Source organism: Aquila chrysaetos, chromosome 11 (genome assembly GCF_900496995.4).
Source record: "Aquila chrysaetos chrysaetos chromosome 11, bAquChr1.4, whole genome shotgun sequence".
Lineage (NCBI taxonomy): Eukaryota > Metazoa > Chordata > Aves > Accipitriformes > Accipitridae > Aquila > Aquila chrysaetos.
Window position 1 is genome coordinate 16,745,443 of NC_044014.1, and position 23,461 is coordinate 16,768,903.

General features: G+C 55.6%; 1 protein-coding gene across 1 annotated transcript; it reads left to right on the forward strand.

The window, feature by feature from the left end:
* The first annotated feature begins 2,240 nt into the window (after positions 1–2,240).
* Positions 2,241–22,689, forward strand: CNNM1 (cyclin and CBS domain divalent metal cation transport mediator 1). The gene is given in 14 exon segments (XM_030029820.1): positions 2,241–2,590; positions 2,592–3,775; positions 13,910–14,053; positions 14,625–14,765; positions 15,042–15,211; positions 15,395–15,494; positions 15,672–15,719; positions 18,832–18,894; positions 19,912–20,075; positions 20,289–20,466; positions 20,817–20,930; positions 21,016–21,132; positions 21,423–21,550; positions 21,917–22,689. Coding segments are annotated over 13 exon segments (2,853 nt in total). The 3' UTR covers positions 21,503–21,550; positions 21,917–22,689.
* The last annotated feature ends 772 nt before the right edge of the window (positions 22,690–23,461 follow it).

A 23,461-nucleotide genomic window follows, 5' to 3' on the forward strand; every position in this document is an offset into this window, starting at 1 on the left:
GTGCAGGAGGAAACTTCCTCTCCAAGCACACAGTAGCTCTGCCAGCGTGCATGCAAGCAGCACTGGTAGTTAGCAATCTAACAAGCAACATCTGGTGCCCATTTTGGCGCAAAGGATGGAAAAGCCAGCAAAAAGCAGCCTCCAGTGCCACCTCGTCAAGACTGAGAGTTTCATCCTGAAGGGAAAAGCGTTCAGAGGAGAAAATCCGGCATCGAAACGAATGTTGCTGCGACTCCGGAAGATAGGAGATGTGACCAACCGTCTCTGCAGCTTTACACAGTCACTGTCCGAGATTTTTTTTGCCAGAGGTTTATTTTGCCAGTAGAAGTACGGAGAGAGATTGCCACCTTGTGGTTCCTCCTCCTGCAGTGGCATGTTTTTTTTTTTTTAATTGTACTAGCCTAGACCACTGGTTTCCAAACCGCTGTCTGAGGATTTCTGATGACAAGGGTACTATAGGCAAGAATATTTTCCAAGTACTTACTCAACTAAAAAAGCAAGCCTGTAATTCACAGTCTTCAGTTCCTATACCGAGAAACTTACCACCAGAAAATCTTTCAGGAATCTAATCTGCAAATTAATAAAGATGAGTAAGTACTGGCACGGGTACGCAGCTTCCAAACAGCGATCCAAAATGCTATGGCAGTGATGCACAAAACCAGATCGTCTTTACAATGTTCTTGGCATCAAGAAATCTGAGAGAAATTCAGTGCCGATGACAGCCTGCAGTTTCAAAAATTTGGGATGGTCTCGCACAGTAGTTCCCCCAGGGTCCTAGTAAGGAAGGAGCAGCCAAGTGCTCGTCCCCACCACCTGCAGAGAGAAAGGCAGGAGCAGACTGAGCTTGTACCTAGTCACTCTGGGTACTGTTTAGGACAGTTTGTGAGATCTGTTCCTCAGGTGATAGAAGTTGGGGTAAGGTCTGCAAAAGAAGCTTACCAGTTGGCTCCTCTGTAAATTATGCCTAGGTAGAGCACCAGGCAGTATTTCCCCACTGGAGGTAGGGGAGAGTTAGAAAGGAGAAGATCAGCAAGAGCTTGTGAAGCAGCACACGGCCCCTGTGAAATCCCAGGGAATTAATCAAATTTGGAAAAAATTTAGCTGCGTCTCCCAGAGAGGGGGAAGAGTGTCCCCTAGCACAGCAAGGAGCACAGATCTCCCCGGCAGCTTTTCACGCCTATCTGCCTGCTGACATACTGACACAGAAAGTGGCCCATTTTCATGGGTGCAACAATGAGTGAATAATCAGAACTTTTGGAGAATTTCCTTTTCCTCCACGACATTTTATGACCAGCTGCCTGTTTTGCCACTAGTGAGCCTGTTACCGTTGTAAGCAACTGACTCTTTTCCGGTTCCCCAGCCTCATTTCAAGGTTGTCGTGGATGTTGGTCCAGGGAAGACCCGAAAGTTTCCACAGTCCCTAAGAGCCTTCTTCAGCATATACTCCTGAAGCTGATAAACCCCGTTTGTGTATCACATTCCCCGTCAGGTCTAGACATGAGAATAAATGTTAGTTACAGCGTGGTACATTTGTTTCCTAGCAAGACCGCAAACCTAACGACTATCCGCCCCCCATTATAAAAAAAAAAAAAAAAAACAAATCACTCCCATAGGAAGAAGGGAGATGAATTTGAACTGAAGAGCTGGGCCTCGGTGGGTAACAGAGGGAGGCTGACCGCACACCCCAGCTGTAGGGACTGCCGGCGGAACCCTTTCAGCAAACCTGGACCGCACAGCGCACGGGGAGGCACAGCCCTCCGCGCAGCCCCCCGCACAGCCGGCCCTCGCGGTGCACCCGGGATGAAACCGGGAGCGAGCCCGGTCGCGGGTGGCTGTGGCAGGGCTCGCTGCTCGGGGCCCGCAGCATTCTCTACGTGCCGGGGGTGGGGGCGGCCCCGTACCCCCGGGGATGGGCTCCCGGGCAGCCCCGCCAGCGTGGCGCCAGATGTGGGGAGAGCGCGCGGTGCCGCCCGCCGTGGGGATGCTCCCGCGTGGGCCGTACGGGGCGGGAGGACGAACACCCCCCCCCGCCCCGCCCCGCCCCGTCCCCCGCGTAGGCCGTCCCGGCAGCCCCGCTCCGCCGGCTCCTCCCGCCGAGGCGCCCCGGGCCGGCTCCCGGTCGCACGTGGCGCGGCGGCTGCCCGCCCCCCCGGCCCACGTGTGCCGCCGCGCCGCGCCGTGCCGGCTCCCCGCTGCAGTCCCGGTGCGGCGGGCGGGCGCTGCGGTGCCGGCGCAGCGGCATGGCGGCGGCGGCGGCGGCAGCAGCGGGCCCGGGGCGCGGCGGCGGCGGCTGGGGCCGGAGCCGGGGCGCCGTGCTGCTGCTCTTCTTCTCGCTGTCGCCGCGGCCGCCGGCCGGGGCCGCCTGGCTGCTGGGGCTGCGGCCCGAGGACACGGCGCCGGGCCGGGTGTCCCTGGAGGGCGGCGCGGTGCAGGCGGCGGAGGGGAGCCGCTTCCTCCTGCGCCTCTACTTCCAGCCGCCGCCCGAGGGCAACGGCAGCCGCGGGCCGGCGGGGGAGCGGGAGCCGCGGCTGGTCTTCATCGAGGAGGCGGCTCCGGCGGCGGCGGGGGGGGGGCAAGGCGGCGCGGGGCCCGGCGGAGCGGTGCCGGGAGCGCAGCGCCTGGGCCTCGGACGTGGAGGTGGTGGGGCCGCTGCGCTCGGGCGGGGCGGCGGGCTCGGCGCTGGCCGAGGTGCGGGTGCGGGAGCCGCGCAAGGGCGAGGCGGCGGCGGCGCCGGGCGGGCGGCTCTTCTCGCTCTGCGCCTGGGACGGGCGGGCCTGGGCGCACCACGGGGCGGCCGGCGGCTTCCTGCTGCGGGTCCGGCCGGCCGCCCCGGCGCTGGGCGCCTGGCTGCTGCCGCTGCCCGAGGCGGGCTGGCTGCGGGCGCTGGGCGCCCTGCTGCTGCTGGGGCTGTCGGCGCTGTTCAGCGGGCTGCGCCTCTCGCTGCTCTCGCTGGACCCGCTGGAGCTCCGCGTCCTGCGCAACAGCGGCTCGGCCGCCGAGCGGGAGCAGGCGCGGCGGGTGCAGGCGGTGCGCGGCGGCGGCGGCACCTACCTGCTCTGCACGCTGCTGCTGGGGCAGGCGGGGGCCAACGCGGCGCTGGCCGGCTGGCTCTGCGCCTCGCTGCCGGGCGGCGGGGCGGCGGCGGCGGCGGCGGGCGGGCCGCGGGGAGCGCCCTGGCTGCCGGTGCTGCTGTGCGCCGCCGCCGTCTTCCTGGGCGGCGAGGTGCTGCCCTACTCGGTCTGCTCGCGGCACGGGCTGGCCATCGCCTCCCGCACCCTGTGCCTCACCCGGCTGCTGATGCTGGCCGCCTTCCCCCTCTGCTACCCGCTCAGCCGGCTGCTGGACTGGGCGCTGCGGCAGGAGCTCAGCGTCTTCTCCACGCGGGAGCGGCTGCTGGAGACGCTGCGCGCCGCCGGCCCCCACGGCGACCTGGTGCGGGAGGAGTTGGCCATGGTGCAGGGCGCGCTGGAGCTGCGCACCAAGGTGGTGGAGGACGTGCTGACGCCGCTGGCCGACTGCTTCATGCTCCGCGCCGATGCCGTGCTGGACTTCGCCACCGTCTCCGAGATCCTCCGCTCCGGCTACACCCGCATCCCCGTCTACGAGGGCGACCGGCGCGACAACATTGTCGACCTGCTCTTCGTCAAGGACCTGGCCTTCGTCGACCCCGATGACTGCACCCCCCTGCAGACTGTCACCCGCTTCTACCGCCGCCCGCTCCACTGCGTCTTCAACGACACGCGCCTCGACACGCTGCTTGAGGAGTTCAAGAAGGGTGAGGCCGCCGGGCCGCCACCCCCGGGCTCCCCCTGCACCCCTCTGCACCCCCAATGAGTCCCAGGTCAGCAGCCCCCACGGCCCACCCCGCGTGGCCTCCTGGCAGGACCCAGCAGGTACCGGGGATGCTGGGGGGAGTTGGGCCCTGCATGTGCTGCTGTGGCGGTGACCCTGGTGTCACGTGCTGGAACAGCCCCCGGGTGGATCGAGGGCCTGCGATGCCGGTCGTGCCTGTGATGTTATGGAGACTGTAAGGGCCTTCGGCCTCAGAGGTTGCTGGCTCAGCGGGTGAGCCCGTCCCGCAGGGCCGATGTCTCTGCGGGGGCCTGGCAGCGTGGGCACGGTGCCTGCCTCGCACCCCTGCCCAGGCAAGGCAGCATTCGCCGCTCTGTTCTGCGCGGAGGAGTTTATGGCAGGAGATCCCATCTTGTTACTCGGCTCTTGTGTTTTCGGCTTAGCAGTGAGAAGCAGGTCTAGAAAATGTTTCTGTGCAAGCGATTTAAAGGAAGAACAAAAGCCTAAACCCTTACAAAGAGCTGTACTTTTTTTGCAGCTGTGACAGTATTCATAATGCAGCAGCTGCCAGCAGCCCCAGAGATGCTGAGAGCTGTATTTCATTAACCATACCTCGAGAATACACACAGCATGTGGTTTTTTCTCCCCCTCGCTGGGAATTGTGTTTTGCTGCATGTTACTCGGTAGGTCGTACCGTGGTGAGTGAGTCTTTAAGAAACGGCTGCAGCGGTGACATCCTGCATTATGTAATGCGGGAGGACAGCACTCAGCTTCCCGGGCTGCCTGGGGCCGCTCTGCCGCAAGCAGAGCTGATCATGTGAGAAAGGCCAACCTGGTCCATCCCAGGTACAGAGAAAGCCTCTCTGTGAGTCACCTCCGTGCTGGTTTTTAGAGTTGGGAGGAGGGGAGGGAGGACGTTTCTTGTGCACTAGGACAGGGATCATCAGATGCATGCAGGTCAGCATCCTCCCTGGAGATGCACAACTGTGTCCCCACCGCCTCCTGGGATCACAGGGAGCGTTCTGTCTGACACACCACCAACCCTCTCTGCCCCTCAGGACAACTGGAGACTCACAACGGTGCAAATCAGCCAGTTCCTGGGTTTTATACCGAGACTGTTAGCAAAAGCATTAAGATTGCTCTCTGGGTTCAACCTTGCTGAGCTGCAGTATTTCCCCCCAACCCCATGCCTCTTCTAACATAACCAGTTCCCTCTCCTCTTCCTAATTCCTTATGTGCTTCACAGTTCCTTCTTAACTCTGGCTTCCCGCATGATACTACATTACTGAAGTTCACCCGAGGTCTCTGCTACCTCTTCCTTGTCTAGGGAGTTTGGTTTTACCGAAGATGTCAGATGACTTTGGCACAGTCCCCCTTGGTCAGCCTCCCCTGCCCTTTATCTGATTTATTTTGATGCATTCAACTACTTCCCCCTCCAAATTTGCTCTACAGCCTGGTACCCTGTGGATCAATAAACTTATAGAAATGGACTTGTGGTTGCTTAGCTCACTGCCCTTTGCTGTCCTCTCTGCCCTGCTTAAACAGGGGTGTTTCGTGTGTGTTGTTCCCTGAGCTGACAGGTGTGTTAACAAGCTTTGCTACCTGCCCTACACTTTCACATGCTAGTCCTCATCTCACACGAAGATTATCCGTCCTTCTTCAGCTTTGCTCCATTAAACTCTTGGCATTTCGCTTCAGGCTCTTCCTCCCTTACATCTGGTTGCCATCATGGCCTTCTGGGGCGTTTTGTTACAGCCCCTATGTAGAGCTCTTCCTAAAACTTATTTCTGTTCCCATCTCATTTCTCCTTCTGTTTTCTCAATTATGTGGCTGAAGAGACTTGCTTTTGGTCTTAGTATCTAACTCAGCATGGTGTTTAGCAATTCCAGCTCTTCCCCCAAATGTTCTTCTCCTCAGGTGTTGCTATTCTCTTCCAATTCATCTTTCCCCTATTTGTAGGCATTTGGTTGCCCCCAGCACCCTGTGTTTGTAGATAGCCACCCCCCAGCCAAGCCCTGAACCCCTCCTAAACTTTCTTTTCCTAGTTCTAAATACAGATTCCCGTGCCAGCTCCCACACTGCGACAGACATTCGCTCCCAGCTGCCTTCAGTCCCGTCCACTGCTGTTTCAGCCACGTTCACTTGACTATTTAATTTCTAAAATAAAGGTTTCCCATTTGTAATGAAGAATCTTCATCACTGTCTCCTTTTCTGTGTCTGTTTGAATTATGGTGGAGTATCTTGTTTGATCCAATCAAGGTTGCTCTCCATGGCCGGGTCTTCTGTGACACCTCCACTAATTAGAGAGTAGGCTGATTGCTTGTTGGCTCAGCGAGTGCTTAATGAAGGCATTCATCACTTTGCGCATCCAAAGTGCCTGCAGGACGGCAAATGCTCCCACTGATAAGGCCTGGTCTCTTTCTAGGAAATTCAAGTCTCCGGTAAGGATGGGCATTGATAACCACCTCCAGGTCCTTAGGTCCCTGACAAACCTCTAGAGAAACCTTGCCAGCTTTCTTTTCCTTCTCCCCTGTTTAACTCCAACAGTTTTTGTATCCTTTATTTCTTTTTGTTATTACAGTGTTTATACAAAATACTCATTACATTTTATATCTTTCTTTCCTGGATAGCAATGTATACTTCTGATCTGTTTCACTAATGATTAATGTTCTGTCACATTCATTATACCCATAATGTCATTTTTTTTGCATAATGTATAAGTAACACAATTTCACTGCCAGAGCTCCTTGCCACAGTACACAAACATTTGTTCCTTCTTACTGAAGATGTCAAGGAATGATTAAATACAGCACTTTGGGACTCTTGCTCACACCTCCAGCAGCACTTTCTCTTTTCTGTCTCTCCTCCTACTCACCGATACCACACTATTATCCTTGTTTATCTGATGCATTTCTTTTCTCTCGTTGTACTATCCTAGCTATGAAGATGATCAGCTTTTTTCCTCTCTGATCTTTTATAGCAGGGTTTGAAGGGAAGTTTTCCTTCATTGGTTTCCAGGTACGCTCACGCCTAACCTTGTTTGAGCTCAGTTCCATTAAGGCCCATTGACATTTGCCTTGAGTTTAATGCATAGATGAGTTGCAAATCCCCTCTCCCCCAGCAGGACCCTGTGTAGGTGGGATTACCCTCCACAAACTTGGGGAAGGGCACTTCTGTAGCATCAGCTTGCCAAAACATTTAAATTATATGAAAATAGTAGCATGCACTTCAGTAGCACCTAGAGAACTAATGGGCTGGTGTGGTTACAGAGCCCAAGAGCAGCTGTGAGCTCCTGGTTGACAAAACCTGGCCCCTGCCCCATCACAGCAGAACTGGTCAAACCCTTCACATCTGCCCCATCACAAGCCTGCTGCTGCTGGCATCGTTCGATGTCTCTTTTGCCACTAATTCCTGGAGAAAGATGGTTAAATTGGGGGCACTAATGGGAACTGGGAAGAACCCAGAGACGGCTGCAAACAGCAGCAGGAGTGGGGGGGGGGGGGGGGGGTAGCCTGCAATGGGATAGCTTGGACTTCAACCCACAGCCCAAAAGAGGAGGGCAGCTGCAAAAACTATTGAAAAACAACATTACAGCAGCATGAGACAGGTCCAGCTGAAAGAAGGAAATACTTGTGCTAGAAGATGGTTTTGACTTTATCTTCTCATCAGAACTCAGCAGAATGCACTCAGAAATAGTGAGATCTGGACACCCAATTTGCCATCTTTTCAGGCAAGCTAGACGGGGTCATTATAGAAGGCATGCATAGTTGTGCAGCATCTACATAGAAGTGCTAAGTGGAGGACACTACAGAAAATGTGTCCCCTCTTCTCTAGAAATAAGAAAATACATACCAGCACAGTAACTTTGCCACCTGCAGCCTGAAAGGAGCTGAAACTACTGGAGTGAAAAAATTTGGAGACAATTTCTTGGCAATTGGTACTGGTACATCTCGGAGTACCTACCTTTATTCTAGGCTCCCAGGAGGAAATACCTAATACACCAGAGAAATAACTGCACCATATTTAGCAAGCTAAAGCAATGTAGAGGGGCAGATGAGGTCCCAGTAGGATAAACTTCACCTTGGGAACATGGAGCTAGGAGGAAAGGTTTATGCATTCATTCAGCGTGAAATGCTGTGGGTGATGCAGTCTGTTTCTCCTCCATCCCTACAAAATAACCGAAGCAATGCGTGTTGCGGCTCCAGTCCTGTGATCTAACTCCTCATGGGGAACTCTTCTGTGAGGTCCACCTCCTTCTTCTGTAGTGCCTTTGGAAAGTCGTAGTCTTATCCCATTCCTGAAGTAATTTATAGATTTTGTCGACTAATTTCCTGGGGGAGTCTATATATAGCAGTGGCACCTTTTAGCAAGTAATTTTCCTCTGAGAGAGGAACAGTAGAAATTTTCTCTTATGTTCATTTTCCTGCAGCAGGGCAGAGGCTGACGTGCAGCTCAAATTAGCCTTCTGTGGTTTGGCATCTTTTAGGACTTACTAAAAGTAAATTCTCCAAAAACAAACTTCCTGGCTTAGCAGGGAAAACAGCCTGTCCTGCAGAGGACAGATCTGCCCTGTGGTCTGTCTTTGCTTTTCAAAATACTCCACGGCCTCTATTAGACTTCTACAAATTGAATGTAGCTGGAGAAGGTGCTCACACTTGCCAGGAACTGGGGCCAGTACCATTTCAGCTGCATTTCTTATGGTCCTTCTTCTGAGCCTGCAGTCATTGCAAGCACAAAAGCACAAAGCACTGCTTGAAATTTAAATCGGCCTTCAAGAGATTTGTGCAAGCGTGATAGCCGTGATAGCCGCTATCTTGGGCACTTGATAGGCTGAAGCAATGACCTCCCTAGCCAGTTGTATGGGTTAAGGAGCTCGTTGTTTTTCAGAAACTATCCCGTACACCTCCCCTGATGGGCGATTGCCAGGCTGAGAGTGGGTGAGGTGCTGATACACCTCACAAAGATGGCTTCAGTGACTCGTGCTGCAACTCTGCCTGAAACATTACTTTGCTTTCCCTGCTGCAAACAGTGCTAAATCTTACTGCGTGGATCCTGGGCTGCTTTACCCTGCCCCAGCAAGCCCAGGAACAGGCCTGCTCTGGGGAGGTGTTCAGCAAAGCGAGAGGGGAGCCGTGTCTTTGGGGGAGAGGGCACCCAGCCAGCCATCTCCCTTTTGGGAGCTGTCAAAGGCACCTTCAGACTGAGCTGTCGGAAAACATAAAGTGGCCTATGCTACAGACACCAATGAAAACAGTTTTGCGTCAGCTCTTTAGAAGTTTTTTAGCTTCAGAAAGCCTCAGCATCCTTGTAGGCTTCCTTAGGCTCCAAGTAACATGCAAGGGAACCCACCATTTGTGGGCAGGAAGGGTCATACCCAGGAGGTCAGAACCCTGTTGTACAGCAGATGGAAGATGAGACTCCGTGTCCCCTCTAATATCCCCCTTACCCTCCTGATCTGTTTTGTCAATGGTAATACATCAGCTATTCCAAATATTCCATCTTTTTCCCAGTTTTCCTTAGGTTTAGGAAAAGCACCAAAGCAGAGTATGAGAAAGGCTTTTGTATTCTACTAGAGACAGATGTAAGCAGATGAAGTTCTCATCTCTGGGGAAGGTCTGGTTTAGATTAGGGTTTACAGTTTTCCCTTCACATAGCTCTGATTCCCCATAGAGGTGGGTGCCCCGCAGCCCTCCTGGTTATTTCCCCCCTGTTTGGGTGTAGACGTGCTTTGCCTCTAGGTGCAATTCCTCAGGCGTGTGGTTTCACCCTTGGTGCTGAGGTGTGGTAACACAAGAGCACACTCACACATGTTTCCAGGTCAAGAAGTTCAAATCAGGATCCCCACTTACTTCAGATGCAGGACTGCAAGAGGACACAGAGATGCTGGCAGCCCCTGGCCCAGAGAAGAGCTCTGATGAAAAGTACACAGAAAATAGATTTCAGTTACCTCATGGCTGTTTCACGAATCAACCTTATTTACCAATTACTCTTTTTTTTTTTGCCTTCCATTTTGTAGCTGTAAATGGTTCATGGCTTGTGCCTGTACCTTTGATCTCCTAGTAACAGCTTTAGATCTTACCATAAAATTCATGAAAATAAATTTCATGCTCAGAATGCTCATCCTGTGGAACGAGAGACAAGGCTAAAGCATCTTTAACATTCCTCTGGCAGAGCACCTACATAAAAAAATGATAAGGAAGTAGTCTGGGCTATATTTGCAGCCAACAGCAGTTTCTTTCCCACAAGTAAAGGCATTTCCATGTGTTCAGACCCTGTTCTCCCATCAGGGAGGACGCTTTGAGGTGGATCTATGAGCCCAAGGTCATTTAGGTACCTATGAAAAACAAGGCTCCTAAAAATGGGCATAAAAGCTTTAGATATCTGTTCAGATGCTTGCTCCATCCGGAAGCTTTTGGCTGTTTATATTAGCTCTGTAATTTAGCATTTTGAGGCATTAACTTTCTACTGAAGCTGTTGTTTGAAAAGAGCAGATTTCATGTAGCTCATAAAGAATTTAGTACAGTTGTATCCCATGCTGAGCAGACACTTAATCACCTATAGACTTCCTGTGCAAGAGCAGTCCTGCGGAGGCCAGTGGAGCTATTCACAAAAGTGAAGTTAATTGCCCATTTGTTCTAGCATTTGCCAAACCAAGGCTTTGATTCTCCAGTGTTTCACTGTGCTTTCCTGCATCAGTGATAGCTCTGTAAAATTCACATGTGACAGCTTGCTAGTGGGGAAGCAGCTCACCCTTATAATTCATTTCATTTGAGCTATCAAGCAATGGTTACAATAGCTCAGATTTTTGAATCGGTTTCACAGATCTTAAAGCTGGTTTAGATCAAGTTTGGGGTTTTGTTTAAATGATTTATCTCTCTCTATTGTACTCCCACTGAGGCAGACCTGCAGTGTAACAGCTCAAGAAGAGAACGTGACACCCTTCCGCCCCACCCCGATATCCTTGGGTCTGTCCCTGTGCCACCCTCCCTTGGACATTGCTTCCACCTCATAAAATAGCCCAGCTTCTGCCCTCATACCTGCTCCAAATGCCACTGCTTTTGCTCTGTGCAAGTATAGCAGCTCCCAGGGTAAGGGGATGCAGCTGAGCCTGGCAGCATCCCCAGTCCATGAGGGAACAAGCCATGACCATACAGGCAGAGCACCTACAAACCCTCCCTCCCCACTGTCAAATTTATAGGGTCTGTTAAAAAAGTGATGGGAGGAGACCCAGGACCCAGCGAGGTTGGGGGGCAGGACCTTGCAAACGATCTCCTGTCCCTCAGGTGGGAAATCCGGGCAAGTCAGCCCTTTCCCAGTGGGGGCCAGCCGGAGCAGCAGTCATTTGCGCCCAGCTCTGCAAGGGATGGGAGTGGGTTTTGGGGTGTTTTGTGATCAGCTGGCCAGGCAGGGGATAGGATCAGCTCACTCGGTGTGGGCCAGGAGCAACCACATGAATTGCAACAATTTTCCATTGCTGGGTACCTGCTCCATCTCTAATGCGGATGTTAGCCTGGAAACCTAAACCTGGGGGTTTATGGTGTGGCTACAAGTGTTTATTTTCTGTGAAAATAAAGAACTCTTGAGCACTCTAACAGCCCTCCTGGCTCTGCCCCCAGTGTAGTGAAACTGTGGGTCTCCTCCCAGACTAACAGTGCTGGGTTATTTCTAAATAATCTCATTTGTCGCTACGTGAACATGGAGCTGGAATCACGTTTCTCTGAGGCTGCTCTAGAGTAAATTACAGTGTCGATGTAGGTGTTTGGCCAAAAAAAGAATTGCCTCCATTACTCTCTGACTGCCTTTAAGTAGCACCTAAGCTTTTTGTAAGGGCTCGGTGGTTTTGGGTTGCATGTAAATGTCATTAACAACAAGCTTTCGGCCAAAAGAAATAACTTCTCCCCTCTCCTCGCTCACCCGAGGACTTGTAGGAGACCAGATGGCCCCAGTGTTTGGGAGCGGGGTTTGGCAAAGGAGACATTTTCAAAAGTTGGACTTTGCTAAGATGAAACGTAGCTGTTGCTGCTGTCTTGCGGCCAACTCTGCTGCTTTTCTCTTTTTAAGTCTCAAGTCATGTTGCTTTATTACCCACTGAACGGACAAGATGCACAAACCCATGTACGAAAAGGAGTGAAATAGCCCGGTCCAAAGAGCATGCTGAATTTTCAATGCCCTGAGGCTATTGATTTGGTTTTTTAAAGTGCATCTCGGTGCTACTTGCTGCGATGTTATGTTCTAATTCCGTAGGCGTGGGAGGCAGCGAGCTGCTCTCTGAAATCTTGCAATAAAAGCTTGGTATGAGGAGGAGGGAATTTATACTGTGGAAAATGCCCAAGCTTTGCTGTGAGAAATGTATAGTACTGATCTTCGGCTGAGAAATATCATTTGCTCATCTCAGATCCAGGGCAGGGTTATTTGAAGGTCGCGTGGTCCCCAGCAAGATGTGTTTGATGGGATTGCTGGGCTGCCCTGGGTGCGTTCATCCCTGTCCCTTCGCGGGGATGAGCCAGAAGGCACCAGCGGGCGAGGAGGGAGCTGTGCAGCAGGCAGGAGCCCACCCCTATTGCATCTTTATACATAAACACTGTTCCCATCCCCTCGCCCAGAGCAGCAGGCGAGTTTGTCAGGGAGGGTTTATGGGAGAAGCAGATGCAGAAGCAGCTGCATAGCAGAAGGGACCTGCCCCCCTTTTGGGTGACTGTTGCTGTTCAAGGACCTCAGCTCTGGGCCTGTGGGGAAAATAAGGTGTTTGCAGGTTTCTGGAGGGCCCTGCAGTGCCCACGGTACAGTTGGGTTTGTGTAGGCATTGCAACAGGAGACCCCTGGGATGCAGAGCAAACGGAGGGAGGCGAAATTGTTGGCTGTGGGACTGATGAAGGACATTTTTAACATTTTAAGTAAAAGTAGAGGTTCAGAACCTGTGTGCACTGCTGAGCAGCATAGGAGCCACAGGGGCAGTAAGAAAGCCAGTGCTGTTCATTGGCAGATCCAAGAAAACGTTGGAGCTAGAAACCCAGAAGTTGTTTGTGGCTTGGAAGCTGGGTTCTGGTCAAGCTGCTGAGGCAGGAGCATAAATCAGAGCAGACAGTAAAGGAAGGGAGAAGTTGAAGAAGTCAAAACAGCTTACAGAGAGCTGGACGTGCAAAAACAAATAGCGATGTTTCAAGTATGCCAAAAGCAAGAAGCCTGAGAATGTGTCAGCAGAGCTGCCAGCTTACTGGGGCAAGTGAGGAAACTGAAACTGTGATTGAGAAACACTGCGACTTCCAAGCAGGAGTCACCATCATTGCAGCTAAAGGTCCTGGTCCCAGTCTGCTTGTTTAAGGTAACGGAGAGGAGGGTCTGTCAGGGGCAGGGGTTGGAGAAGATGTTCAGGTGCAAACTGATGGCTTGAAAAGCATTCAGCCTCTGCATCCAGATGGTTCACCCAAGAGTTCTGCAGAAGCTGGGCTGAAAGCTGCAAACAAACATACGCATTTCTGCATTAAAATGAGCTGCCGTTCCAAGGAGCTGGAGGCTTTGCCTGTATTTTAAGAAAAGCTTTAGGATCAGTCCAGACAGTGATGGATAGAAAGATGTGGGGGAGCTGTTCCTGGCAGTTTGATAGGAAAGATAATTAACAACAGAATGAGAAAACACCAGGAGGATGAGGGAAGCCAGTAGAGCCCAAGGACATGCTTACACTTCTGTGTTGGAGGACACTGTCTCATTGCTGTGTTAAGAGTTTTCTTATGCCAATGAAGCTGAGGGTAAGCAAGAAGCAGCTGGTATAACGTACACTTCATTCCTGCACAGGAGGCTGTCAAAGAGCTAAACAGACTGACTCGCAGCAGATTGCCTGGGTAAAGAAAGCAAGCGGCCTCAAAAAAGAGCCAGGCAGAGTCCCGTGACACCTAGAAATCAGCCTGGGGAGTAGCAGCCCTGTTAGGCTGGGCTGTGTGTCCAGCCCTTCTCTTTGGGTTAGTGCGGTTGGGGTGGGTTTGGGCGATAGTGGCTGCTTCTGAGGTTTGGCTGTGATCTGTGCCTACCACTGAGCCCTGTCCGCCTGCCAGCCCGCCGTGCTGGGGACCCCTCTCGCCCGGGGCGGGGGTCTCACTGCCGCTCTGCTCTCCCCTCGCAGGAAAGTCCCACCTGGCCATCGTGCAGCGGGTGAACAATGAAGGGGAAGGAGACCCGTTCTACGAGGTGATGGGCATTGTCACCCTGGAGGATGTCATTGAGGAGATCATCAAGTCCGAGATCCTGGATGAGACGGATCTGTACAGTTAGTGTCCCAGAGCAGCTACTGCGGTTGCAGGAGCCAGGGTGGGAGCCCGCACAGACAGACAGACATGTGGGTAGGAAACAGGCCAGAACAAATCGTGGTCCTTCCCCAGAGCAATTCAAAGTCATGGTGGGAAAAACAAGAGTGATGGAGAGATGCTGGTCAGATGTCAGGGAGTCTTGAATGCTCCAGATAAGAGAAACACCAGCATCAGCAGCCGGTGGTGGGGCAGGGTCTGACCCAGGGACACATGTGTTGGCCATGAAGTGCCCATGGGTGGTTCCCAAGCTCCTTTCTAGCTCAGGTGATGCATCTAGCCAGGGCAACCCAGGACGTGCTCCTGAGAAGGAAGCGTGTTCCACCACCCTGCTCCCTCCCTCCGCCCCAAGGCTGTGATGCACGGTACATTTTGTGCACCTTGCTGCTCTGGCTGCTGCTCCACAGCAGCCCTGCCATAGGGTGCAGCAAGACATGCCTCTCTATATACGTGTGCATGTGGTATGGGGCTCTGCAGCTGCAGTGGCTTTGTGGCTGCTGCAGGCAGGCGACCGCTCTGCTCTCTGCCCCGCAGCGGACAATCGGAAGAAGGAGCGGGTGCCCCACCGGGGACGCAAGCCCCAGGACTTCTCCATCTTCAGGCTCTCAGACAGCGAGATGAAGGTGAAGATCTCCCCACAGCTCCTCCTGGCTACGCATCGGTTCATGGCAACAGGTACCCTTGCCCTTGTGCAAGCCCTGCATCTCCCTGCAGCAGCACCAGCCTTGCAGGACATCCCTGAGCTGTTCCTGGGTTGGTCTTCCCCCATCAGCGAGCAGTTCCCACCTGCCTGGACCCCCACCCTGGGCATCCTGCTGCTCCACCATCATGGGTCTGCGTTTGGGTCCCCTCAGTGCAGTGGGGTGCTGAGGCTGAGGCTGTGCAGCTCAGGATGAGGGGTTCCCGGCAGCCCTGACCCCACTGAGTGAGTGTGTGTTGCCTCCCCTCTAGAAGTGGAGCCTTTCAAGTCCCCCTACCTCTCCGAGAAGATCCTGCTACGGCTCCTGAAACACCCCAACGTCATCCAGGAGCTCAAGTACGACCGAAAGAACAAGAAGGCGGCGGAGCATTACCTCTACCAGCGCAACCGCCCCGTTGACTACTTCATCCTCATCCTGCAGGTGCCTGGGGCAGTGGCAAGCAGAGGGTGGCCCGTCTCTCCTTGCCACCTTGCTCTGGGCTACTTCTGCCAGCGGAGATGCCCGTCTTCTCATACGGGGCGGCAGGGGTCCCTGCAGCCCTGGGTGGGTCGGTGGCCAGGAGCACGGGGTGCCTGTCCGAGCGGGTTTTCCTTTTCCTTCCAGGGGAAAGTGGAGGTGGAGGTTGGCAAGGAAGGGCTGCGGTTTGAGAATGGGGCATTCACCTACTACGGTGTCCCTGCCATCATGGCTGTCATCTCCTCAGGTAGAGGCTCTGCGGGCTCCCTCTGGCCCTGCCTTCGCTTCTGCAGCCTCCACAGGGCTAAGCCGGCTGGTGGCTAGGAGAAGGGGCTGGCCGTGGGGTGGGGTGGCCCTGCTCTGGGGCGCGGGGCAGGCGGAAGCCCTTCCTCTGTGATTCCTACACCTCCAACTGTCGTTTCAGATAACGACGTGCGGAAAGTGGGCAGCCTGGCTGGATCCTCTTTCCTGTGTAAGTATTTTGGGACAGGCTGGGGCTCTAAAACCTCTCTTCTGCGGCACTGGCTGGCTGGAGGAGGGATGAGTTTGTATTCTGCGCAGAGCAGCTCAGGCTCTGCGCTCAGATCACCCCCTTTAAAAACCTCCGGTGGAGAAACAACATGCTGAGGGACCAATGCAGCCGCGTCCCCGCAGAGGGACTTGGAGTTCCCTTTGAGGTCCCTTTGAAGTCCCTTTGAGGTTTCAGCCATGTGCCGGATCCCTGTGGGTGGATCCCAGCACGGCTGGCACTGCAAGGGGTACTGCAAGGGGCACTGCTCACAGGTGGCAGCACACCCACGCAGATGGGAGCAGTAAGCCCTGTGACTTCTGGCACGGTGCATCTAGCTCTCAGCGTAACATCTCTGGACCCATTTGTGTTCCCGAGGCTTGGAGCACAAGCTGAACACGAGTCCCACGCCGGGGGAACAGGGGCTGCTTGGGAATTGCAGAGATGGGTCAGTTTACTTACGAGCTGTTCGCCCATGGTGGTGGTGGAAATCAGCTGAGTTAGAAGTAGATGTCCCGGTCCCGATAAATTCCCTGCCTGTAGAGCTGATGGGTTAATGAGCAGATCCCCTGCTTGCAAGATTTAAGAGGGAGCTCTGATCAGGGGAGACTGTGAGCCCCCCCGCCTTCTTTGCTGATCACCCCTGCAAACGTTTAGTGCCTGGTGGCTTGGGAGCAGGCAGAGGTGCTGCCCACCCCCAGTCCGGCACATCCGTCATCCCAAACCCCAGATGCTGCAGTGCTGATGGTAAGCCGAGGATGCGCTGGGTGCCTAATCAAAACAAGAACCCGCTAAGTTCAACTTTTAGGGAGGTGTAGGGAGAGTTGTCATGGAGAGAAGAGGGAGAGTCCCTTCAGGCAGGTGACTGTCACTCCCATGCGTTCCAGTCTGCGTGCAGCTCTAGGGCTCACCTATTTCTTGCTGCCTGCTTTTCTTCCATTCGAAAGGCTGGCTCGTGGACTGCTGGATTAACCCTGCAGTGTGCATTCCTGCTCCCCTGCGCTTGGTTTGGAGAGAGGGAATAAATAAAGTGTCCCGTTTCCCCTGGGATGTTGCTGCATGGCCTGATGCTCCCGTGCCCTTGGTGACCATCACCAGGGCCCCACTGGGGCTCAGGCAGCGAGTGCTGCCTGTGGGCACGAGCCACGGTGGGAGCCGTGTCGGTGCGGCCACGCGTGTCCGCAGTGCTGCCTGCCGGGACGCTGCTGCTCAGGGCTCCTTTGCTCTCCGTGCTTGCGTGTGATGCTGTGTCACGAGATGTTTTCTGCCACCCTGGCTGCCGCAGGACGCAGGACATGTGCGGTGCTGCACCCCCGGCCAGTGAGGAGGCTGGGTGGGAGGCAGAGGTCGCAGGGCATCTCCCTTGTCGGGCGGGCGTCCTCCTTCCTCCTTGAAGCAAAGCCCAGCAGAAATGAGTGCAAGTAGTGTGTCACAGCAGAGAATTCAGACGTTAACCCTTGAGCATTTAACAATTTGTTATTAATTAACCGTTGTTATGCAACCTTTTTATCGCCAGGCGATCTTTGGCATTGGCGGCCGGGGCAGGGGTGCAGCAGCAGAGACCCGGTACAGCCAGCCCCACGGTGGGTCAGGCAGTGAGAGCAGGGAGCTGGCTGGGGTTAAACCACGACAGAGTGCTAGTGGTTATCAACCCGTCCTTTGCTCCCGGCTGGATGAAGTTGTTCTGGGCAGCACTCCATGCTGGTGCCTTTGCTTGGACTTCTATTTGCAGAAGGTTTTGTTCCAGGGGAGGACACGGAACAGGAGTTACTGGGGGAGGAGCGGGGAGATCAGAAGGAGGGGGCTGCAGGGCAAATTTTCTGGAGGTTTTACCTTCGAAGCAATTTAAAAACACTGATCACATAGGCAGCAGACGGTTCCTAGAGCGTTGCAGGCACACTGCGGGCGCAGTGGCTGGCGGGAGGGCAGTGCGCCCCGGGCAGGAGGGCCGGCAGCTGGGGGAAGCGTGGCCGTGCCTGGAGGAGGGCGCTGGCAGCCAGCGGGCTCAGATCTCCCACTGCTTTCGAGGTGGACGCTGCCAGCAGTGAGAGGAAAGATGAGGCATGAGGAGGTGTTAACCAGCGCATCGCTCACGCTGTGTGCCAGTCTCTCCATGGTCCCCATGGAGCCCTGCACTCCTGTGGCATGGCCCAGGGATGCTGTGGAGGGCAACAGGGCAGCTCCCCGCAGGCAGTGAGTCACAGGGAGGGGGAATGCCTGCCCTTGAAATTGTCACTGCTGCTGTAACCCATGGCAATAAAACGTGGAAAGTGAATGTCCAGGGATTTGCCCTGTCTGTGGCAATGGGTCAGGCACCCCGGGACATGGGATCCTGGCTTCCTGTGGTTTCCACAAGGAGCAGCTCCCGGTGGGGGACTCTTCTTGGCATCGCCCTGAGTCTGTTGAGATCCAGGGCCTTGCGGGGAGCTGCAGGCAGCTGGGCATGAATGCCTTTGCTTTGCATCATGCTGAGGGGCTCCTGCCAGCCCCTGCCTGCAGCTGTGGGGCTGTGTGGAGGTGGGTGCTGTTGCAGAGCACATTCCCTCTCTGCCACCTGCCTGCACACACAGAAGCATCCCAGATGCCAAGCGCAGTGACTTAGTTTAGCTTCCACCCATCTCCCAGGTGGCACAAAGTCCCCTGTCCTGGCAGCGGCTGGCGACAGGCTGGAGCAGGGTGCCAGCACTCAGCTGATGGGAGGAAGATGCTTTCTGCCCTCACCGTGGCTCTAAGGAGATATGTGGCTGTGCAGACAGGCCTGGCAGGAGCTGGTCCCCCCCTCCAGCCTCACCTCCTCTTACCTCATCACAGAGCAGCCTGTTGATTTACAGCATTCAAGTCGGTGTCCCTGCCAGTGTCCTGGTCCCCGTGGCTGGCAAGCGCCTCCGCAGAGCAGAAGCAGGAGGGTATAAGAGGGGTGGGAAGGGATACTGGAGGCAGAGGTGGGAGCCCAGCCCAGGGCTGCTGGCACATGATTCTTTTTCTCATTCTTCCTCTTGGTCTGTCTCCCACCCTCACCTCTGTCTCTCACCTTCCCCTATCCCCTCCTTCCTTCCTCCTCCCTTTCTCTCTGCAGTGCCCGTCTCAGTGTCCCGTACCTTTGCCTTCAGCAGAGGGGACTCCCTGGCTGGCTCTCCAGGTAATGGGGCATGGTTTTGGGCAGGGACTTCTGCATGTGCCAGGCTCTTTCCAGCTCCCTGTGCACGGTGCACCCAGCCCCGTCCACCCTGCATGCTGGGCAGCGCCAGGAGAGAAGCACCCAGGGCACCCCACTCCAGGCAGCCCCTCACTAGTTGGAGCACGGGTGGCAGATGGGGGACATCAGCCCTGTCCCTGCTGCAGCCTCCCTAGTAAGATGCAAACCCTGGGAACAACGGGATGCGGATAAGGAGCCACGGACAGCTCAGGCTTTTGGTGCGCAGTTCTGTAACTTCCTGCACTCGGTGCTTGCGTTTTCTTGCTAGTTGCTGCTTCTGACCACGGTTACCCGCAGCCCTGCATGCACGCTGCTCTACTTCGCTTGCTTTCTGGCAATCTGGGTAATAGAAGGGCGTTTTAGCAGCAGAGCAAAGTCAGCAAGATGTTGACGTCACCCATGTAAGGAACAAGCTGCCTTTGTTCCCTAATAAATCACTGACCAGACAAAATCCATCACGCCGCATGTCAGAGGCCATCAGTCAACATGAGTGACGGGCCAGCTTGCTGTGGCAGCCTCTGCTCCTGTTCTGTCGGAGTCAGGGTAGACAGGAGCATGCCCTCGAGGCAGGTTAAGTAAACCCTGTGGGCTGCCAGCTGCAACCAGGAGAATTTGTGCCAAATGCCGTGCAGAAGGCCTGTGTTAGCAGGAGAGCTGTCAGTCAGTCAGTGTGACGGGCAGGTGGCAGGCAGCAGCCCTAACCTCTGCTGCCGGCGCCAGGTCGGATGCCTGCCTGCCCGGTCCCTTTGTTTTGCATGGGGCTGGCATGGCGCAGAGCCTCTGCCGCCAGCATGCACCGAGGAAGACCCCCGCCACGGCAGGTCCCCTGCCAGCCCTGGTGTTCGTGGGGCACAGCCGCCAGAGGTGACCGGTCCACCCTGGCCCTGCCCCGGCACCGGGGACCCAAGCGGCACCACGAATGAGAGTGAGTGTTTGCCTCTCTGCCGTCCCGTCCCGCAGTGAACAGGTCACCGTCGCGGTGCAGCGGGCTCAACCGCTCCGAGTCCCCCAACCGGGAGCACAACGACTACGGGGGCAGCACCACGCAGCTCCATAGCAGCAGCAACAACATCTACACACCTGACTACTCTGTGCACATCCTCTGCGACGTGCAGTTTGTCAAGGTACCGCGGAGCTGGCAGGGACTGTCCCACCCCAGCCACCCCCTGCCCAGGCACCCTCTCGCTCTGCTCTGCCCCGGGAGCCTGGTGGGTGCCCAGTGGGTGCTGGGGAGTCCCGCACTCCTGCTGTCCAGGGGTTTGGTGCCATTAAGTCGCCGGGAGGTCCCAGTGGGGCTTGGTGCCCACTGAGCTGGGCATGCATGTCTTTGTGCCCAGGTCACCCGGCAGCAGTACCACAACGCGTTGGTGGCCAGCCGCATGGACAGCTCGCCGCAGTCCCCCGACATTGAGGTCTTCGACAGGGATTCAACCAAGGCCTCGACCACGCGGGGAACCCCACAGACGCCCAAGGAGGACCCCACCACTCTCCTGAATGAGAGGAACAGCGTCATGTGTGAGTCACCCAGCAGCATCCCTTCCCTACCACAGGCCAACACTGCATGTCCCCCGGGAGGGCCGTGCGGGGACCCACTGGCATGACAAGCATGCCACCGCAGAGACACAGTTGCACATGGACTGGGGCACGTGCGCGTTTGCACACACACCCCTGTGGACGCTGTTCTGTGCCTGCACACACACACAGGTGCAAGTGTGCAGGCGTGTAATTCCTCATTGCCATGCGCTCGTGTCCCCTGGGGGTCCCTGGCACTGGGACCTGCTGTCGTGGCTGGCGTCCTGCCGCGTCCTGCTCCACGGCACAGCACCTCGCCGCCCTGCCGCCACGCCTGCCCTGTGTCCCTGCAGGCTGCCGCTCCGAGGGGCTGCGCAGTCCCAGCGAGTCGGTGTTCCTGCGCATGGAGGGCATCCCCTTCATCCAGGAGGAGCTGGCTGACAATGAGGAGAACAGCAAGCGGCAGAGTGAGTGTGGCCAGGGGACGCACACACACACGACCCTGGGGGTGGCGAGGGCTTGGGACACTACAGCCATGCTGGGCTTTTGCAGACAGTGAGTGCTGTGGCACTGTCCTGGAGGCAGAGTCCCTGGGGAAAGAGGCCGGCACCAGCTCATCGCCAAGTAGCTCCGAGGAGACCCTGGGCAGGAGGCTGCTGAGATCCCTCAGTGAGTGAATGACCCAGGGAGGGAGCACCCAGGGGGAGAGCTCTGCCCCGGCACCCCGCTGCCCAGGTCAGCTGCTCCCCAGCCCCGTCCTGGGGACACCCTGCATGGGGCTGGCTTGGAGCAGGGGGGCAGCCCAGTTCCCTGGCAGTACCCCAGCAGCAGGCAAAAACTGCACCTAGGGCTAGCTCAGGCAGAGCCAGCCACCTGGTCCCGGCCCAACTCTATGCACCCCCCGTCCTGAGCACCCTTCGCCCCCAGCACCCCAGCCCTAGGCACCTTTGCTGCTGCAGGTGGGCACAAGTCGCGGTCATCACCGGAGGGAGAGAAGACGCCAGAGGAGAGCTCTAATCTCGCCCCATTAATCACCTGAGCAGCAGCGTGGCCAGAGCACAGTGCTGGAGGCCCATGCAGACTGGAGGTAGGAACCTGCCTCTCGGTGCAATATTCCTTCCCCAGCAAATGGGAAGTTGCTCAATTTTAATAGCATAAAATCAAGTTTCAAGCAGCAAAGCCAAACGATGTGGTTTGGAGCCCATGCAGGTACACATGTCGTTGGGGGCTAGAGTGGGGTCAAGGGATGTAGCAGCAGACTCCAACCATCCTTGGGGCAGGAATGGATGTTGGAGACAGAGAGAGACCCTGACTCATGTTTTCGCAGCTAGAAACATGTGTCTGCACCAATATCCCTAAGTCTGGCTAGGAAAGGTGCTGCAGGCTTGAGCAGCAGCAGGTCAGGGAGGGCAAGCTCTGGCCACCCGTACCAGGCTGCGCTTGTGTCTTCCAGGTCTGCAGCATGGGGTCTCCCGCCGTGAGGCTCACGTTCAACAGCAGCAGGTCTGCACTTGCTCGCTGCCTGCCTGCCCGCCTGCCCGCTCGTGCCGCCCCTCCCTGCAGGACTTGCGCAGAGCCCCATCCCCAGGCGAGAAAGGATGTGCCCCCGGCGGGGCTGAACCACCCAGGCGGCCTGGACCAGCTAGCTGGAGTCCAAGGGCCCTTGCCCAGCTGCTCCCTGGTAGCAACTGGTCTCAAGGAAGAGGTGGAAAAAGGAAAGGTGGAGAAGTGTCTGGCACGGCGTCCCTGCGGGCAGAGCAGGGAGGGGCGGCCCAACCCAGAACTGCCCTTAGCATCATTTACCATCCCCATCCCAGCGAGGCCTGGAGCCCCTTGGTGCTGGGTGCCGCACAGATGCGGTCTCCGCCATGAGGAGAACGTGCTGTTTGGGGGGTGCCACATACAGCTCAGGGCCCCAGCACGTGTTTGTGCCGTGCCTAGTGATGTGCACACTCGCAGCGCCTTGCGCACGCTGACCATCGACACAGCCCAGTGCTCCCGAACCCCTGCTAGGCACGGGGCAGGGAGCCCAGCTCACCGCCAAGCGCAGCCCCCCTCCCTGGGGAGGGCCGCTCCACGCTGCATCGAACCATCCTCCTCTCCGCACGTGGCTGCCTGTGCGAGGGAGGCTCGCGCCGAGCCTTTGGGTTGGTACAGACCAGTCAGTAGTTTTTGTAGAGGCTGAATGCAACGGGGATATTAACATTAAAAGTGATTTCTCCCTGAGCGATGCCCTGTCTGTGTCAATGGGTGTAGGAAAAGACATGCTAACTTCTCCCACCAGGCCAGGCTGCCCTCATACCTGCGGCCAGAGGTGCCTGGCATAACGGGACTCAGCATCGCTGAAGGGAGCAGGTGGAGGACCAGGTCAGCAAGTGCTTCCCAACTTCTCCCTGTAAACCTGGGCTCCCTGTCACTTGCTGCCAGGAAAGCACTCAGCAGTGAAGAGAGTTACACCATAGCAGTGCAGACAAGGACTGGGGAAGAACAGGAGTTAATATCCTGCCATTGCAAACACAATAGTGGGATACACATGCTGGAGTACAGCCTGACAGATAACGACAGAAATCTCATAGTCCACCAATGGTGATAAAACTTCAGCTGGAATAACTGCATCCCTGTCTGGGCACTGCCCTTCTAAGGAAACACACAGCAATTGAAAGGAGGCCAGAGGAAAGCAAGGGCTGGAAAACAACTTGCCCCAAAGGCTGAAGGAAACAGGGTCGCTTAATCTTAACTGGTGAAGGATGTGAAGGGGAGAGAGGAAGTTTTCAAATACATAAAAAGCTGTTGCAAAGAGGAAAGGAATAATCTGTTCTCTGTTGCCATGGTAAATGGGATAATGGGTAATGAGCTTACACCGCAGAAAAGGAGAAATTTAGGTCACTCGTTAGGAAAAACAAGGCTGGTAAGGCTAGCAAAGCACCGGTACAGATCACATGGGGGGGTAAGCCAGGCTCCACACCTAGAGGTCTGCAAGGACAGAAGTGTAAGCAGA